The sequence below is a fragment of the Trachemys scripta genome, chromosome 4, assembly GCF_013100865.1.
Source record: "Trachemys scripta elegans isolate TJP31775 chromosome 4, CAS_Tse_1.0, whole genome shotgun sequence".
In the NCBI taxonomy this organism is placed as follows: domain Eukaryota; kingdom Metazoa; phylum Chordata; order Testudines; family Emydidae; genus Trachemys; species Trachemys scripta.
This window is the reverse complement of record NC_048301.1, coordinates 38,679,784-38,700,735: the sequence shown is the minus strand read 5'-3', so window position 1 is coordinate 38,700,735 and position 20,952 is coordinate 38,679,784. Positions and strand designations below refer to the sequence as shown.

Genomic DNA, 20,952 nt, shown 5'->3' with positions numbered 1-20,952 from the left:
ACGGGGATGTTTCCCAAATAACATTCTATACGTTTCCTTGGTTTTCCGTCCTTGGCTCTCAATTGTCCATGGAGAAGTTCTGAGGGAGGAAATTAGTCGTGATTCTCAGGTGAATAGCATTAAGAGCTGATGTATAGCGCTGCACAGAAAGACATATGCATTACACAACCACAAGTTTTATTGGTCCTACAAAACCCAGGAACTTTGCAACATGTTTTTGAGTGCCATCTACTGTCATATTATCAATTGTCTAACTATTTAGATATATACAGACCTAGAGAACTCTCATACCAGATGGTAACTTATCGGTTATTGTTTCTTGCTCTTTTCATTATAGGAGCAAGGCAAGATTGGCGTGGTCTTCAATATTGGCACAGTGGATATTTCTATCAAAGAGGAGAGCACCCCAGTGAATGATGGCAAATATCATGTGGTGCGCTTTACTAGGAATGGTGGGAATGCCACACTTCAGGTGGACAGCTGGCCAGTGAACGAACACTACCCTTCAGGTATATGTTTGACCAAGACATCTTTCTCTCTGTCTTTTCCTTTTCAACCATCCACACCTTAAAATAAGGGTTACAACAACTAAATCCTAAAATGCTGGGGCAGTATACAAACATTTATACATCCCCAGAAACAGAGTTGGGTTGAGCCTGATCCAATGTAAAGGGAGCTGAATTTATCATCCTGGTTCTATGTTCGCTATGTTGGAAAATGAGGTATTGAATCCAACGTCTACTGTGTATGGAGAGGTGTGGTGCACAAAGGCTGCATGGCAATATGCACATAGATCATGCACAGTAAAAGCCCACTGGGCATATCCTGATCTTACAAAGAGTTACAAACTGATTCAACAACAACTTAGATTTGTTACTTGTGGTGATTTCTAATGAAAGAGAGCAGAGTGAAGAGCAGTGTGGTGGGAAGGGGGTGTGGCACTCTACCTTATCTCCTGTTTGCAGTCTGCATAGACATGAATGTAAGGGACAATGAATGTGGCAGGGTTGGTTCACAGGAATTTGTGTGGACCTTTCTTTTTGCTTCCCATAAGCTTTCATTCCCTGAAATTTGCTCTGAATTTTGGGTTTGTACAAACAAAACTTGACATGCTATCCAGCTGAAACCATCATGTTTCAGTTTGCTTCATGTCAAAAACCATGTGGAACCATTCAGTTTCATATTGATTCTTTTTGAAACCATAACCCAAGGCCCTAGCAAAGAAGGGCAGCAGTGACAGACTGGGGTAATGTGCATGCAGAGAAGAAAAACCACATCCTTCTCCATTTGTGTGTCACCATCATTGAAGGCCAAAGTCACCCTGAAATCAAAAGGATCCAGCCTTAGTGACGCTGACAATGCAAGGAGATGCTCCGTGACATACAAAGTCTGTAGAATGCAAAGAAACGGAGAGTGATTGCAGAGACAGTCCCCGTCTTCAACTTGCTGTTTGGCATCAGGAGTCATGGTCTACTCAGCAGCTGCCGGTGTTAAGTAAACCCAGGCAGCCTCCAGTGTCTCTCTCCCTGGTTTACACATAACCCACTTGGGGGGTGGAAAGAGGGAGGATTCTCCTGATAAACACTAGGCAATTTGCCAGTAGTGTGGGAGTCGCCCACAAGCCATTTAGCTTCAAATGATGGCACTCGTGAGAGATACCTGAAGTACACTGCACCTAATTGTTCCCCCCAGACACTAATAAATTACTCTGAGGGCGTGATTTCATTTCTGCTCTTCACATGCTGGGAGCCTCTGTATCTGAGTGAGCTTCCCTGTGGTGCAGCACTAGTGCTTTCTACTTTGTATTCCACATGACACAAATGCTATAGATGTTTAGTGCTATATTCAAAGGGCCTGTTCCCCAGCACCTTTACTATTACGGTACGTCAGATTCAGCCCAGTTATCCACTGGCTATGGAGGATGGAAAATGCCCAAATCCAGTGCTTCCTTCCTACAGCCTCCATTAATTATTTCCCAGTCAGCTACCTCTGGTCCAGTTGGCAGCCCATTACAGCCTGTACAGCCCTGTGAATAGAATTTCTTTTTATATTAGTAACTGTAGTTAATCCCCTCTCGTAAAGAAGCAAAATACTCAGCTCTCTCAGTTGCTGAGTTTTTGAAAAGGGAAAATAAAACTTGCTTAGGAAATATCATAACTGAATCCTCTGCTGCTGCTTTATTTAAAGAACAGTCTGTGTTTCCATTAGGAAATTCATGGATTTACAAAATCTGCATTAGCCATGTGTCTGGGCTGATATTGGGTGTATAAAGTCACACCCCAAGGATGAGGGATTTATTTCTATTCCATCCAGTCCCCCCACCCCCAAACTTCTCCCTCACATACATACCAACTTCTGGGTATTTGTAGGTTATAAAATCTTTTTTAAAAGACCCAATAGAAGTTTACCAGCTTCAGAAGTTTAGTGAGCAACAATAACCCTAAAATGTCTTTTAAAACCAAAAGTGTTTCACTGGCTATACACTGAGACTGAGCATACATTGGAATTTCTTGTAAAGGATATAGACACAGGCCTGAACCAGAACTTTGAGGAGTTTTGGCTTTAGAGCCAAGCTTCATAGCTTGGTCCTAGGTCTACAATTGGATATGACCCAAACCTGAAAATCTCAACAGCCCACACCTTGAAGTAAATTCAAATATTGGTCCATATCTGGACTGAGCATTCCAGTCCCTCTCCAAAAGGAATGTGATGTCAAAAATAGCCAAGGAATCTATTCTCCCCCAGCTGCCTCACTCCCATTCATAATAGAGTGGGGTAATATGCAGGAATAGAATACAACTGCCCAGAATAAAACATCCTACATATGCTCATTAATATCTGGAAAGGATTACATTTACAGCAGGGAGGATTTGGTTGTGAATCTGAAGGTGCAAGACAATTGGGGTGAAAGTGAAAGGCAGGAGTGAAAGCAGCAGAATAAGAACAATGGACTTCAAAAAAGCAGAATTTAACAAACTAAGAGAACTGGTAGGAAAAGTCCCAGGGGAAGAAAATCTAAAGGGAAAAAGTAGTTCAGGAGAGCTGGCAGTTTGTCAAAGGGACAATATTAAAGGCACAACAGCAAACTATCACGATGCAAAGAGAGATAGGAAGAATAGTAAGAGGTCAATATGGCTCCATCAGGAGCGCCTTAATGACCTAAAAATCAAAAAGGAATCCTACAAAAAGTGGAAACATGGACACATTTCTAAGAATGAATACAAAATAATGGTGCAAGCATGTAGAGCTACAATCAGAAAGGCTAAGGCATAAAATGAGTAACACCTAGCAAGGAACATAACAAGCAGTAAGAAGAGATTCTATAAATATGTTAGGTTTCAGGGTAGCAGCCGTGTTAGTCTGTATCCTCAAAAAGAACAGGAGTACTTGTGGCACCTTAGAGATTTGTTAGTCTCTAAGGTGCCACAAGTACTCCTGTTCTTTATAAATATGTTAGTAAAAAGAGAAAAATGAAGGGAAGTGTCACTACTTTATGGGAATGGACAACTAATAATGGATAGCATCAAGAAAGCTAAGGTGTTTAATGCCTGTTTTGCTGCAGTCTTCATTAAAAAGATGAATTGTGATCAGATACTTAACAGAATGTTAACAAGGGGGAAGGAACACAAGCCCAAATAGGGCAAGAACAGGTTAAAGGATATTTAAATAAGTTAGATGTATACAACTCAACAGGACTGATGAAAGTCACGTAGTATATTTAAGGAAGTAGCTGAAACATTCTCTGAAACGTTCGCAACTATTTTTGAGAACTCATGGAGGACCGGTGAGGTCCCAGAGGACTGGAGAAGGGCAAAGCATAGTACCTATTTTAAAAAAAGGAAAACTAAGAGGATCTGGGGAATTATAGATCAGTCAGCCTAACGTTGATGCCTGGAAAGATACCAGAACAAATAATTAAATTATTAATTTGTAAGCACCTAGAGGGTAACAGAATGATAAGTAATAGCCGACATGGAGTTGTCAAGAACAACTCATCCCAAACAAACCTAATTTCCTTCTTTGACAGGGCTGCTGTCCTAGAGGATGGAGGAAGCAGTAGACATGATATATCTTGATTTTAGTAATGCTTTTGAAACAGTCGCACATGACATTCTATGAAGCAAATGATGGAAATGTAGTAGATGAAATGACTATAAGGTGGTTGCACAGCTGGTTGAATGACCATACTCAAAGAGTAGTTATAATGGTTTACTGTCAAACTGGGGGGGCATATCTAGTTGGGTCCGCAGGAATCCGTCCTGAGTCCAATACTATTCAATATTTTCATTAAATACTTGGCAAACAGAGGGGAGTGTATGCTTATAAAATTTGTGGGTGACACCAAGCAAAGAGGGTTTGCAAGGACTTTGGCAGACAGGATTAGAATACAAAATGACTATGACAATTGGAGAATTGGTCTTCAATAAATAAGAAGAAATTCCATAAAGACAAGTGCAAAGTACCACACTTAGGAAGGAGAAATCAAATGTGTAACTACAAAATGGGGACTAACTGGCTAGACTGTGGTACTGCTGAGGAGGATCTGGGGGCTGTCGTGGATGAGAAATGGAATATGAGCCAACAATGTTATGCAGTTGTAGAAAAGGGTTATATTATTCTGGGGTGAATTAAAGGAATGTCGTATGTAAGACAAGGAAGGTAATAGTCCTGCTCTAGTCAGCACTGGTAAGGCCTCCACTGGAGTGCTGTGTCCATTTTCTTAAACTGTGGACAAATTGGAGACAATCTAGATGAGAGTAACAAAAATGATAAAAGGTTTAGAACACCTGACCTATGAGGAAAAGTTAAAACTGGGGATGTTTAATCTTGAGAAAAGAAGATTGAAGCGGGGAACTAATAACAGTCTTCAAATATGTTAAGGGCTCTTATAAAGAGGACAGTGATCAATTGTTCTCCATGTCCACTGAAGGTAGGACAAGAAGTAATGGGCTTAATCTGCAGCAAAGGAGATTTAGGTTAGATATTAGGAAAATATCTTTAGACAAAAAGGGGGTAAATTAAAATATTATTTCAGTTTTCCTCTCTGAATTTCATTGCCTTTTGTGGGATTATACATGAGATTCATAATTTATTTGAATGGAGTAAATGTATACCAATGGTTACTAAATGAGCAAAGAGAGAAGTATTTGCTTTTCTTTAAACACAGCCATCAATCAAGAAGGAATTAAATGAAAATAGCCAAATGGGTTCAAAAGACTCCAAAGATATTATCTTTGCAACTACATATAAAAGGGAAGAAAATGGAAAAAGCAACAAAACAACAATTCAGGCACTGACAAAATATCTTTATAAGCATCCAATTACAGGCAAATCACCTGCAACATGGGGATTGCTCATTTTGGGAAGGAAGAAGGGGTAGAGGTAAATTTGAAAGGGAGGAATTCATTTGAGCCTAAAGTTGTCTTAGCCTGGAGAACCTGAAATAATCCTGATCATTAGAGATTCTCTTAGTGTTTGCGCCTGGCTCTGACTTGCCAACCATATTAGTGTTTCATTTACTGGGCAATAAGGCCCGGGACAGTGATGTAGCATTCAGATTTGAGCCAATATTCCGGAGAAATGAGGAATAACAAATATCAGCAGGAATGCACTGGAGTTGCTCACTTTCATCCACCTGTCCTGGCACCGTTTAGCCAAAACCACTGGCTCATTGATAATATTCAATATTTGAATTTGTTTTCCCTTTGTCATCTCCCCCAAGCCCACAACAGGGCTGTATGAGATGTGCATGCCTTCAGACAGCATTGTTAGTCAGCTATGTGATGCTTGGCTCATGAAGAATAATGCATTAAAGGGCCAGTGTGCCTATTCTTCAGCCTTGGGTATCTCTCTGAATGGCAAATTTACACTACTCTCTGTTCCCCAGAAGGGACTTACATCCCTACTGTTCTCTGGGGTGGGAGCAATGTTTTGTGCATCATCTCTGTGATAGATGTGTGTCAGTGATGACTAGTTTTGTAGTTGCTGAGAGCTTTCTCTAAATCTAAATTCAACTATTTTTGTGGTTTAGTAAGTGTCATTCTGGACCAAGAACAGTGTCCCCACTGGGTAAGATACAAGAGCCAGTGCAGGTAGGAGAAGCCTCTGGTATACTTTTATTTCAGATTATTGTAAAATCCATCCTATTTGAGGCGCTTTACAATAAGAGAAAAAAAGACAAATTATGAATCCCAGTGGCTGGGAAGAAGCCAGCAATTCTCAGAAGGGTTAAAAACAAATCACCTATCTTGATGTAGAACTGGGATAGATACCTCAGGCCGTGGGTTTTCATTAAATCCTAGCCAAGAGGTTTTCTTTCTCTCTTGCTACCTTTGCTTGCAAAGAGAGATTTGGGGTCTTGCCAGATCTGGAGTGTACATTAAAACAAGCCTCATCTACCTGTTCATTCATCCGTGCAGTGCCTGCATTTCCTTCAGTACAGCGGGAAGAGAAAAACTAGGCAAAGAGGAGCTGCAAAGAAAGAACATGTCAATAACACCAAAATAAAGCCTGATTGAAGTCATGTTTCAAAGAGGGACAGTGGGGGGGGGGGGAAGTGAGGTGAAAGACAGGAAGAGACTTTCATTTAAAGAGGCACTCACTTAATGGGGGAACATTACCCTGGCTTTTTATAGACATATTTTAAAACTGAGAATCAATTCAATATAGAACAACTAGATCCTCATGAGCTAGTTTCTCCAGCTAGGTGGAGAGAAAAAAATTATTCCACTTGCTCCTCCCTATCACCTTTGTGAGTGACCTCCACCAGCCTCCCATCAGGAATCAACTCGTTCTCTTAAGTGGCATTAACTTTTAATGCCATTGGCTCCAGATAATAGAAATAACTTTTGTCCTCTCAGTGCCCCTCCCCTTGGCACACACACATGGTTTACCACAAAGTTTGGCAAACTGGAATCCAAACTCCTCCCCAGAGTGCTACAGGGGGTTGGCGCATGGGGGTGAGGTGGGGAGGGATTCCTGGTATAGTGGCTCTGCTGGGCCAGTGTCCCACTGCCATTCTTTGTCTTCTGATGTCACAACAATTCTGAATTAGAGTTGGCCGGATGAAGTGCAGATGTTGATGGCAGGCTGAGATTCTGCCTCTTTCCATTCCCCTCTTGCTCACACACAAAATTTAAACTATGCCATGTTTCTTTTGTTTCTTTCTACTGTTGTGTTGCCCCTTTTTGACCCCAGAGGCTAGTCCAAGTTCCGGGCCCTAGGGATGTTCCAGTTAGAAGTAGAAATTGATGGATCTGGTATTTACAATCTTGCTTCTTTACAAAGAGCGTACAAAATCCTGCTTCTGCAAATGCAAGAGTAGCGAAGAACAAAAGGAGCAGATTCTTAGCTTACACCTCAAGTATCTTTAGCCAACACCAGGCCCAAAAGCTCTCTCGCTAGCTTTTTCCAGGGTCACACTGTGCTTACAGGCTTTTGCTTGGCTTTTTGGCTTTCCCTGGATGTCTCTTCTGTGTGCTCTCAGATACGCAGCCCCTGGTCAGAATGCCCCGTGGAACTAATTGCCCACATAGTGCTAGTTTCTGGCAGACTTTATTAGGCATAGTTTTCAGTGTGGCCACTTAACAGCTATCTTAAATGAAGGGTGCATTCACACACCATTTTCTGCCAGGTTTTAACTCAACCCATAACAAGATTTAACCCTAGCGTATAATGCTATCTTCTCCCGCAAGCCAGGTTAGTGCTGGTGTTGCTTTCTCCAGAGCCATCTTATACTAGGTGCTCCGCACCTAATGTCTACCCTACTTGGCACAAGTTCCATTTTCCTGTGGCACTGCCATCATCCCCTCTTCTTATAGAGGTCAAGCAAAATAGGAGCTGTTCATATTTGTACCAAAGACCAAAACCATGGGTAACTTGCATCGAAGTTTCTGGGTTTTTTTTGTTTAAAACTGTGCAAAACTGGTGCTGTTGCAGTTTTAGCCATGAGTTTGGTCCAATCAGCAGTTTTAGCAGAGTTCTGTTTGAATGTTGGTGTTTGTTTGAATTCAAGTGATGTTAACCCAGGCAAATGGGAACCAACTGGAAAGTGTACCCAAGCATTCGCAGATAAAGAGCTATACCTGCATAAGCATTGGTGAATAGGGGACTATCTTGATACTCTCTTCACAGGTCAGTATGGAGTGCAGATGACTTACAACTGACAAAGCTTCCAGAGAGGAGGCTAGAGAGCTACTGGTAGAAAACTCTCACAGATAGATCACAGCATAGAGATGTTATGCATTCTTAGGCTGTGATAGAGATACAGTAGTTATTCTTTCCCCTCTGCCATGACATGAGGAAAATGCTATCCAGTATCACTGGTTGGCATGATAGGAAGGCCTGTTATGAAATTCTGATATGGAGGATTTGCTGTGAGGAATTTTCCATCTATTTTGATGAAAGAAAGACTCAGGTCTGGGATGCTTTAGTCTGCATCATGGAGATGATATGAGAGCAGGAGGAACTCAGTCTAGCTTTCCTCAGTGATCCCTTAGATCTCTTGGGTCACCTGAGTCCCATTGCCCACAAGCTGGACGATTGGCCTTTGTGAGTGATGAAGGGAAAGTTTTGACCCATTATTGACAAAGATTTTAAAGATCCTCTTAAATAAGTGGTGATAAGACTCTTGCTCAAGAATCTCTCTTGATATTCGCCTTCTTGTCAATTACCACCTGTTTTGTCATCTCCCATTCTGGAGAAAAGTTACTGAGAAGTTTGTTTGGTGGCAGCTACTGACATAGATGGATTTATTAGGCATCCAGGACCTCTGTCTTTCTAGTTTTAGTGTGGAGAAGATATTATTAGCTAAAGTTGATGGCCATGGACAAAGTATCCATGATGATTTTATTAGACTTGTCACCAGCTTTTGACACCATTGACACTGGCAGGGTTCCGTCCTGTAATTCTCCTGTTCAAAATGATCCACTGCTTTGTAACTTCTAGGTTGGATGACTGCTGTGTGCACTTCTTGGGACTACCACTTGAAGACCATTCAGACGCTTCAGCTAGTGCTAATGCTTATCTCTTGAGTGGGTTGAGCCATTATGGATTCTAACAGTTCCCTGTACTGGTTGCCTGTTCACTTCAGAGTGCCAGTTAGAATATTCATTACAGTCTATAAAGGCTTAAATGCTCTAGGACACATTTACTTCGCTTGTAGGTGCTTTAGAAATGTAGATTGATAGGGATGGGACAGGATCATCTCTCTCCTTCTGAGCCACAATAGGAGTTATGATCTGCTGGGCCATTCTTCCAGTCGGTACCTGGGATTTAACTGTCTACTTTTAACAGTGGGGTATTCTCAAAGGACATCACATACTTCTAAAACCTGTTTGCTGGAGTAGGCCCATGGGGGTCTGGATACAGTGAGCTTGCGGCGCCGTACAAGGCCTTTCGGGTGCAGGAATAAGAGTGCCAAGCTTTTGTCTACAGTGTGGTTATAGCCAAGATATTAAAGAGACAAGGTGTGTAAGATTCTATCTTTTATTGGACCAGCCTCTATTGGTGAGAGAAACATGCTTTCAAGCTTAGATAGGGCTCTTCTTCAGGAAGAAGACCAATGCTGCAGCAAGAGATATTACCTCACCCACCTTCTCTCTCTAAGCTTTTGGGGGCCTGGTGATGGTCATAGATATGTCTATAAAATAAATAACAAATGGTCTGATTTTCAGAGGTACTCAGCATCTGCAACTCCTATTGCTTTCAATGGAAATTTTCAGTACTCAGCACCTCTGGAAATTGGACCATACACCTCTATAATTGCCATTGCCACTTGTTTGCTTTAAAACGGATAATTTCTTGCTCCACTCACACTCCTTGCCCTTCTATCCTTCTCTCTACTTTCTCCTTCCCCAAGTGATATGAACTTGATTAAACGAAAAGTCCATTCCTCACCCCACCCCTGCACTTGACGGCCATGAGGGGGTTGTTTCTTTTCTTCTTTTCTTGGTTTTATTTAGTTTTTATCCGCCAACATTTTCTTTTTCCCCCTCTGTGATTTCACAGCCACGAGATAAATAGCCTTGTATCTTACAAGCTAAATACAATTACTGCTATCAAAACCAGAGTCTTTCTCTTCCCGTAAATGTCTCTTGGAAGCTGATAAGCTGTTCAAGGCAAACCACGGGTTTCTGTCTAATCCTGAGATTAAACATAACCACCCAGAAGACAGCAAGCAAATTTTTGTTTGGAGGTAGGGGGAAGAAAGGGGGTGGGGAAGTGAGATTCTCTCCTGAGATAGTAAGAGGACATGTGCACGACTCAAGGTTATTTGTAAAGGAATTACACAAAATATAGAAGAGCTTGTTATTATGATGAGGAATTTCATCAGATAATGCAGAAGCTGTTTTAGTTACTAAAGAAAAGATTTAGCAAGGATACCTTTGGGACTGAGGGTGGCAGGAAGGTATGTGCAATAGCTCCTAGGCATGGCTGCTGGTTTTGGATTGTAGTCCCCAACAAGAGATCTTGAAAGATGACAATCAGCTTCTTTGTTATAAATGCCCTATGTTAAATATGGTGAGGCAATATGACCCCAAAAGTCAGGGGACTGAGGCAGGAATACTCCTGTATTGTGTTCTCTGCCATGACACTTACTGTGTGACCTTGGGCAAGTTAGCTCACCTTTAGGTGCTTCAGTTTCCCTATCTGTCAAATAGGGAATTTGTGGGACTTCATAATTATAAAGCATTTTGAAATCCTCACCACCAGGGAAGGGGAAAATAGATTTGGATGGTCCAACAGTTAACCATGGAGGATTTGAGGCAAACTGCTCTGTCCTTTTCTCATCTAACATGTGCCTTCATGTTGCAGGCACAAGCTGATAGGCTGTGATTTCACTAGCTCTCATAATTTCAATACTGTTGGGTTAGCCAGTACTTGGATGGGAGACCCCCAAGGAAAACTCAGGAACTCTACTAAATGGTGTGTGTGATTCACTAAGAGATGCTCTTTCATCTACATTTGTACTGCATCCTATACTGCTGCATAGTATGTGCTACTAGAGAATACCATCCATTTAATTAGACATAAAACTGAGGTCTTGACCACTCGGTCATTAAGAGAGCCTGTGGCAATTTTTTTTTTTTTTTACAAGAGTTGGAGAGTTATCTTGAGGGTACTGGCCAAACCCCAGCATGGTCTTAATATTTTCTTTACTAAATGCCCCTGTTAGTGGATGGCGAGTTAAGGAGAAAGAGGTGACCTGAACTGAATTTTGATTAGCTTTGTGAGTTGCATGTGATCCCTGATGTTACTTTCATACACTTGGTTGTGGCATTTAATTTTTTGTATTGCACTCATTTTGTGGGACTCAAATGAGTCTTCAGATGCTTCCTATCTCCATGGAGCGGAGGCAGCAAGTAAAATTCCTTTGACAAATTTATTGCATTTTGTAATGAGTCTAAAACGTATAAAAAGCCAGGGTTATTAAAACAGCACTGGAGATGCATAGTTTGAAGGCAGCGCTGTAACATATGTTGAAAGATCTGCCAAGAGGGATGATTAAAGCATGACAAGTTGATGAAATCAAGAGTTGATTGTAGCTTGTCACTGCGGGGCCAGAAAATTTATAACATTTTTATAAGGCTGGAAGATACATAAGCATGATTACAAGGTATGTGCACACATACATGCTGCCGTATAGATACAGTGAGACCTACATAAACGTGGACAAACATTACCAAAAGAGACAAAAACACTCCAGGACTCATGCGCGCACACACACACACTGTTCTGGGCATAGAGTCTGGAGCTATGAAAAAGTTGTGGAAATTTTATCATTAAATTTTACTTGGAAATTTTCACCATTTCACTTGTGCACTTGATGTTTTGTTCTTCCACAGACATGTGGAGCAATTATTAACTTGCACTGTGCTCTTTCTCTCCAGTGGTTGCATGGAAGCAGTATAGTGGCTGTCTTACTTTTGTACAAGATGAGATGAACGAGGCAAAAATGTTAAAGAGAAAAATGATTATGCTAATTTTGCAGACATCCTTCTACCTGTTCGGGTTTCATCTCTCAAAGCTAATCCAGTATCTGATGGCATCCTGTGGTGAGGTGTGTATTCTTACCTTCACCAAATACTTCCACTCAACATCAGAGAGTGGCGCTAAATCAAGTGCCTGTGTTTCTGTCAGCTTTGCATTAAGCAAGAGGCAACTTAAGCCAAGCAGGTCGGAAAGGGAGCTCAGCATTACTTAGCAGCAGCAGGAGGGGTGAAAATAAAGGCAGAGGGTAAGTGAGGAAGTATATGTATAATTACACATACAGGATAGCATCTTCCATAGCAGATATGCTGGCCTGATTCCCCACCAGGATCCCATGGAGAGCTCTTGAATTAGGAGCAAAAGGGTAGAGGTACTCTTCTGAGCTCTGTGCACAGAATGAGCTCCAGCCACTTGAGATGTCAATGTGCACTATTGCTGTGGGTCTGCCAAATCTAGGGGGAAAAGGTGATTTTTAATTTGAATTAGCTAATGTGATTTGAAACACTCATCACCCAGCGTAGTCACTTTAACACCTTTAAAGTTATGTGAAAGCCTAGCTTACAACATGTTATCTAAGTCGATTTTTAAAGCACCACCTATTCCTTAGGCTAGACTGGTTCTCGGAGTAGATTGTGTACATCTTCATAAGCTGATCCTGACATTGTGTACATCTTCATAAGATAGTCCTGACATTTAAAATGTAATCACTGGGCATCTGAATTAACAAGATGAATAGCGAAGCTTGTATCTCTCTCAGCTATTGTTCCATGTTGTTTGCAGTTTCAGACAACCTTCACTGCATGGTTACAGTTGTGAGCTAAAATGTGACATGAACTAAGTATAACAGAAAGCTGAGTTTCTGAACAATAAGAGGCTGCTTAGGGTGCCGTTAAGCTGTAGCACAGGATATTGGCCCTATTTGAGCCTGCCCACTGTGCACCCAAAGCATTATTGGTTCTTATAAAAATAAACTCAGGCAGGAACAGTCAAGTTATAGGCATTTCTCAGCTCTGTCCCCACTTTCGTAATTGTGCAACCAAAACAGACCTGTAGTCTCGCAGGTGGCAATGAATTGTCCTGAACACTCATACTGAGTGCAAGATGGGCAGTAGGCTGCTGATAGACTCCACACAGCTGCTTGTGTTCCTTCTGGCCCTGTTTGACCCCAGCTCAATGCATATCAAACCGAAATAACCTCCTCTTCCCCTTTAAATAATTCTTGCCTGGCTTCTAGTCCTATCAAGGGAATATAAAACCTGCCTTCCTCTCTCACTGCAGCAGGGAGCAGCACACTTACTTCCTACCGCTACAACTGAGCGCTCACAGACAATCACTCCGGTGTGTAAACGCACACAGCGACATGGTTTCTCTGAGATGCACATTGACTCCTTCAGACGTGATCACAAGCACACACAACCCAAGAACCTGCTGTGCACATAGCTACAACCCTTAAGACCTGTGCACGCAGGCACTTGCACACAGACATGCTTGCACAACTCTGTCCAGCAGACCACCTGGCTGGTTGTGTCATTTTGCAATATAACAGGCTTTGGGTCCCCATTCTCCCCGCTATATGCTGAAAATGCTGAACTAATCTTGGGGAACCTGCAGTGCACATGCAGTTTGTGACACTTCAATTGACATCACGTCCTGGATTTCCCTCCCACTGAAATTTTCTATAAAATCCCGGGACATTTTATTTCAGACAAACTGCAAATGAGTCCATCACCGGGAGGGAGATGGGCAGGAATAGGGGTATTAGCACTTTTTCTGCAACAGCCATGGAAAAAAAATGCACAGAGACATGCTTGAGCAGCAGTCTTCTCAGTACCACACAAAGGAGCATAGGATTTTACCATATTGCATCAGACTGTTAGTCCAGCGAGTCTAGTATCCTGCCTCCTGCTGTATCAGACTGGATGTTTAATTTATCCAGTCTAGTGGTCAATGCTAGATGTGTCAGAGAAAAATGGAAAAAAATTGACCATAACATATCTGACTTACTGGATTTTGCTATCTAAAGGTGCTGGGTGTGGGGCAGTTTCCTTCCTGCCCCCTGGAGACTATCCACTTATCCATCTAGTCCAGATTCCTACCTAGGATAGTGGCCAGATGCTTCAGAGAAGGATTAAATATCCACTACAATAGAAAAACACACACTAACATGCTCATGGGGGAAGTTTCTTTCTGTCTCCAGGTAGTTAGAGATTGGCTTATGTCCTGAAGCATGAGGCTTGATATACCATTTACATGTGTACCCTATCTATTGTAATTGTGAATATTCTTCTTATCCCCATATTTTTCTAATCCTGTTAAACATTTAGCCTCAATAATATCTTGTGGCAGTGTTCCACAGAGTAATTATCTGTTGTGTCCAGAAGGCAAACAAATGCTGTTTGACTTTCCCTGTTAATATTTGTTAACCTGTCAGGATCCTGGGTGAAGGTAGGCCAGGCTAGTGGCAGGAGCTTGGGGGCCCAGAACTGAAGCCAGGGGTCAGAGCTTTATCAGGGTAAAGAGTCAAGTTGAGGGTCAAGCCAGAGTCCGAGCTGGATAGTAGAATCAGGCCAAGGGTCCACTTGGTTTCCTAAACACTTCCTGGTATGCCCCATGGGTTTATATAGGGTCAGGGAACCAATCAGGGATCACTAAGACCACTGTCAGATCACACGAGAGGGAACTTCACATGGCATTCAGCCTATATGGATTGTAGGTCACAGGGAATGGGTAGGTTACAGCTGCTGCTGGGTGTCAGGGTGGGGATGTTAGATAGCTCATGGGTCTAGGTTCAAGTCCCACCAATCCTTACATAACCCATGGGATGTAATCAAGGAAACACTTCCATCCACTTTCCAGCTGGAATTTGGTGGATGCTAGCGTCTGCCATATTATAAGCAAGTTACCTGACCCAAAGAAGAAAGGGAGTTTGCTGCTTACAAGCTATATAATAGGATATATAACTTTTCTCTGCTTCCTCCTAAGTACCCTCAGATCATCCCAGTCCTTTCTTAACCGTGGTCCCTCGATCTGGGGTATTTTTGCAAATGACTTTCCTCCAGACATTAGAGGAAATGCCTCTGGAAAGGCATTTGCTCCAGATCCTTGGCTGTGGAGCAAGAATGCAACTCAGGAGATGGAGACCTTTGCATTTCCCCAGTCCCGAGCCTGCTCTGTTCCATGCTAATTATCTAAATTATGCTACCAAAGGCCCTAAGATGCCAAATATGACAGCCAGAGAACTGGGCAGCATAAAGATACCCTTCTTTTCACCTGGCTACGGTCTCTGCTTCCCTCGCTTGCCAACAACAGGTAGGGCATTACATAAGCGCCATGATACAGGCTCTACACTACTAGAGGATTCCCCTGCACTGGGACATTCCTGCCATGCTCAGATATGCTGCCTTTAAGGCTGTAATTCAGTGATGCTGTGGCAAGAAGCAGCTTCACTGCACTGGGGGACCGGAGCTGTCATTTTTGTTTCCTTCTATTTTTCCAGTGTGTTTTCCTAAAAATTATCACCATATTATTCTCCAGGCACAGTAGTTAGAAGCCAGCTAATTAGTTGCTCTCTCAAAGAATTCTAGAGGGAAAGTTTATTGCTGCTCATGTACTGCATAGTACAACCCTGACTATCCTAAACTCCGTATATAATGAACTATCATGTCTCTCTGTCCATTGGTCTGTGGTTATATGAACTCCCAGTTACCCAAGCACGTATGATACCATCAGAACAGTTCTGATGGATAGATTTCTACTGAGCTTGTGTGAAATGAAAGGTTATTGGTTCTATCATCCCATGACTTTTGCAGCTCCGTAGCTATGATCATAATGTGGTGCTGGAGAAAGATGGAGAAACAGGCTAAATTGATTATTATGAGAGAAGAGAATTCTGCTAGACAGCACAGCTCATTGAACTGCTAGATATTAGTATTGCTCCATTTCTCTGTCAGGTTACTACTTTTTTAGTTTTCTGGGCAAATGGAATTATCACAACGTGTTTTCTCTCTCTCACACATGATACATAAACATGACTACATGGTATGTGCAGACACACACACACTTCCATATAGACACAGAGAGGCATGGACAAACACTATCAAAACAGGCAAAAACACTCCAGGACTTGTGCATGTGCACAGAGAGAAAACAAACAGCTGGACCAAAGGATTGGCAGCTTGAGCAATAACTTTGTGCTTTCCAGATCTTACTGCCTGCAGCCAGAACGGTGCCAGCTGTAATCCCAGGTTGACACATCTGACTTGCAGTGATTGAAGCAGATCAAACACATCGGCATTCCCTCTCCTCACAGAAAGGCAGCAGAGAATACAAAGTCATGCAAAGGAAACCATATGATTTAGGCCAAAAGTAGGAGGATTGCAGGAAGGGATCCAGAAACGAGGGGACTAATAACGGGGCTGGAACTTCTGAGTTTGTGTCCACTTTGCAAATAACTCTCTGTCCCACTTTGGGCAAGTTCTTTTACCACTTTGTGCCTCAGTTACCCCATTTGTTAAATGGAGATAAAAATCCAGGTTTACCATACAGGGTGCTTGCGGGAATTAACTAGCTGATATTTTACAGCATATTAAATTATAAAGTATCTTAGTTCCAGACTCTTAAAATCCAACCTGTCCTACGCAAAAGGAGTGTTTTCTCCTGCCCTGGGAACTCAGTGTTATTCAGTGTTACTCAGTGTTAAAATGCCACCCAATCTGCAGGGGGTACCCTGTTATGTAGGGGCATTGACCCTACATAACAGGGTACCCCCTGCAGATTGGGTGGCATTTTAAGCCTCTTCTATGTATTTGCAATATTACAATAAAATAGAACGTCTGTAGTAGTTTTCAGAATCCTTTTCAAACATCAGTGGATCAAGCTTCAGAACTCCCCTTTTTTCACATTCTGCTGTGTGCTAGGTATTGTCCTTCTCCACTCCCCTCCCCTTTCTGCTGGGTAAGAGTGGAGTACGGTGGTGTGGAGGCATCGATGTATAAACAAGTAGCATGGAAGGGGATCTACTGTGTCTGGTGAAAATGTTCAGGGCTGCAAATATTTGCCTACATTACAGATATCAGGATTCTGATGATATCATAGAGAACACATCACTGAAAAGGGTAAAGGAGGGAAAAGAAACTGCAGCCGCTTAGCCCTCCCGATCCTGTTTCTGATACAATGTTTCTTGATAATGATTGGGGTGGTTCCTCTGCATCTAGTTCATGGACCTTGCTTCCTGGAAGGAAGATTTGAATCCTCCTGCGTTATTTCCACACTCTTGCAAAGAAGAGAGAGATTTTTGAGGGAAGGCAAAGTTCACAGATTTGTATCAATCGGAGGTGGAAAAGGCCTGTTAAGTCATATTTCGTCCACTCCCCAGTCAGTCTAAGAGTCCTGCACTATATTCTTGCAGGCTTTATCCAATCCAATTTTAAATAATTCAAGCAGTGGGGCTTCCAACATTTCCTTAAGAGACTATTCTGCAGGCTAATAGATTGCACTGGTAGGAAGTGCTTCTCAATAATCACCTTAAATTTCCTTTCATCACTTTCTTACCACGGCTTCTAGTTATATCTCCGTGGAGCACCATAAAAAATCCCTCCTCTTCCTTGGGGTTTGCATCTTTCTGATGTATGAATACAGTTATCCTTTCCCCCCTTGACCTTTCATTTAGCCAAACTATACATATTTATTATTATTATCATAATTACCTACTTTCTGAACACCCTCAGTTTACTCAGCACTGTACAATTAGATTTGGAAGGATTAGGTTGTTATCAGTAAATGTCAATTTCACTATCTACACACAAACCCATGAAAAACATTTCCACTGCTGATGACTGAAATATGATCCAAGTGAATCAGTGCCTATAAAATAAGAACTGACCCAAATCTTCACACAAAGCTCAAACCAAACCTTTCCTTTGGAGGTTTGGGAAAGTTTGGCTAACCTTTCTACTCCTGTTTTAATTCGGGTTACTCCCACTGTGCTTCTAGATCAGGGTGGGCAAACTTTTTGGCCTGAGGGCCACATCGGGGTATGGAAATTGTCTGGTGGACCATGAATGCTCACGAAATTATGGGTTGGGGTTCGGGAGGAGGTTTGGGCACTGGCTGGGGGTGCGGGCTCTGGGGTGGGGCCAGAAATGAGGAGTTCAGGGTGTGGGAGGGGGCTCCAGGCTGGGACCGAGGGATTCAGAGGGGGCGAGGGGGATCAGGGATGGGGCAGGCTGTTGGGGTATGGGGGGGGTGAGGGCTCCAGCTGGGGATGCAGGCTCTCAGGTGGGGCTGGGGGTTTGGGGTGCAGGAGTGAGCTCCAGGCTGGGACCGAGTGATTCAGAGGGCGGGAGGGGGATAAGGGATGGGGCAGGCTGTTGGGGCATGAGGGCTCCGGCTGGGGGTGCAGGCTCTGAGGTGGGGCTGGGGATGAGGGGTTTGAGGTGTAGGAGGGGGCTCCAGGCTGGGATCGAGGGGTTTGGTGGGCATGAGGGGATCAGGGATGTGTCTGGGGATTGGGGTGGGAGGGTTCAGGGGTGCAGGCTCCAGGTGTCACTTACCGCAACCAGCTCCTGGAAGCACGTCCCCCCTCTGACTCCAAGGCGCGGCCAGGCGGCTCTGAGTGCTTCCCCATCCACAGGTGCCACCCCTGCAGCTCCGATTAGCCATGAACAGCGGCCAATGGGAGCTGTGGGAGTGGTGCCTGCGGACGGGGCAGCGCACAGAGCTGCCTGACCATATCTCCGCTTACTATGTAGGAGCTGGAGCGGGGTCGTGCCGGTTGCTTCTTGGGAGCTGCGCAAGCCCACGACCCCACTCCCCAGCAGGGCAAGCCTCCGACCCTGCTCCCCAGCGGGAGCTGAGGGACGGATTAAATGGTCTGATGGGCCGGATGTGGCCCACGGGCCGTAGTTTGCTCACCCCTGTTCTAGATTGAGGATGCAGAAGTGTTGGAATACCATCTGACTTCCTTTGTAACCTTTGCAAGTCCATTAACCTGTCTTTGAATCAGGACCAAATTGAAAGATGTGCCTAAGGGAGTCTGACCTGATGCAATATTACACTGGTCCCTTCAGCGTGTAAATTGCACGAGGTTAGAAATTGTTAGACTCAACTGTTACTGACATGAAGCTCACGTCACCTCTGAAGCTGATCCATGGAAGCTAAATTGGTACATCTTATATACTCCCGAGATGGAAAATGGGTGCATCAGGAAAAGTAAGTAGCAGGAGGGTATAAGTTAAGGTAGAGGGGGAGTTGTAGTAATCCGGCTTCCTCTGAGGCAGGGAAAACTTAGAAACAAGTTCACTTACCTGATTGGTGGAGTAACTTCAGATTTCTTTTTTTGCCACTGGAGTCTTGCCTGCCAATTCTCTCCTATTTCTGGTATGTGTGCAATAGAGACTTTGTCTTCTTTTGTTCCAAAGTCTTTGGGTTGAGGTAGCCCCAGTGTGAAGTTCAGCTCTTCACAATAAAAAGCTCCACATTGAAAGGAATGAAAGGGAAAGGCAGGACTCAAAGACAATGGTGAGAATAGAAGGAAGGGGGTCAAGTCAAGGATATTCAGGGATATGGGAAAGAAGAAGACAGGAAAGAAAAGGAGACCCAGAATAGCAAGAGCTGCAATTTTTTCTAACAAGGAGTTCAGTGAAAATAGAAAAAAATACCTAAAAGCTGAAGCAAACTTTAATAAAGATAACAATCTCCCCTTCTTCAGCATGTTCCATCAAAGGATCTCAAACCCAAGAATCCACACATCTCCCTGCTGTGTCCCCATTTTACATATGGAAAAGTTGAAGCACAGGGAAGTTGTTACACAAGATATTCAGTAGCAGAAGCTGATATAGAACCCAGGTCACCTGATTCTCAATCCTTTTCTTTAGCTGCAATCCTGTGCCACATGTATGTAGCTCACACCTTCCATTTAGGTTTAGCATTCTTTCAAAATCTAATATGGATAGAGATATTATTTTCCATTTGGTGTTTTTTCTATATTTTGATTAAACAGAGTTAATGTAAAAAGTCCTCTACAATGTGTAACCTAAATCACAGCAGTATTGTGCTAGTGCAGGGATCGGCAACCTTTGGCATGCGGCCCATAAGGGAAATCCGCTGGTGGCCCAGGATGGTTTGTTTACCTGCAGCATCCACAGGTTTGGCTGATCGCAGCTCCCACTGGCCACGGTTCGCCGTTCCTTGGCCCATGCTGCTTCCCGCAGCCCCCATTGGCCTGGAACGGCAAACCATGGCCAGTGGGAGCTGTGATCGGCTGAACCTGAGGACGCTGCAGGTAAACGATCCGGCCTGGCCCACCAGCGGATTTCCCTGAAGGGCCATGTGCCAAAGGTTGCCGATCCCTGTAGTAGTGCATCAAAATATACAACTGCTTATAAGCAGAATGCCTGATTCTAATTCTGATTTCAATCATGGTATTCCTGATTTAACACAGAGGCCAGGTCTACACTAACCCCCTAATTCGAACTAAGGTACGCAACTTCAGCTACGTGAATAACGTAGCTGAAGTTCGAAGTACCTTAGTTCGAACTTACCTCGGTCCACACAGCAGGCAGGCTCCCCCGTCGACTCCGCGGTACTCCTCTCGTCTAGCTGGAGTACCGCAGTCGACGGTGAGCACTTCCGGGTTCGACTTATCTCGTCCAGACAAGACGTGATAAGTCGAACCCAGAAGTTCAATCGCTCGCCGCCGAACTACCGGGTAAGTGTAGACCTACCCTGAGAGGAGAAACAAACCCCAGAAGTGAAATTGACTACTAAAGTGGTTTTACTTTCCAAGCTGTGTGGTGCAAAAAGTAAGCAAACAGATTTAATGAAGACAAACAAACACAATTTTTGTACTTCTTTTCAGTAGTAATAATCAAACATGTTATTAGTAAAATATTTAAGTGGGACTGTTCAATAGATTGTGTGTTTATAAGTTCCCTTGCAGACAGATGTGGTTAAGCTGCTGCA

General features: G+C 43.2%; 1 protein-coding gene across 21 annotated transcripts in view; it reads left to right on the top strand.

Moving 5' to 3' along the window:
- The window catches only part of NRXN3 (neurexin 3), a 1,378,693-nt gene that overhangs the window by 1,207,050 nt on the left and 150,691 nt on the right, over positions 1-20,952 (top strand). For all 21 annotated transcript variants that reach the window (XM_034768377.1, XM_034768393.1, XM_034768389.1 and 18 more), the window contains one exon: positions 338-509. In XM_034768377.1, coding sequence (XP_034624268.1) covers positions 338-509 — 172 coding nt within the window. The remainder of the gene's footprint in view (positions 1-337; positions 510-20,952) is intronic.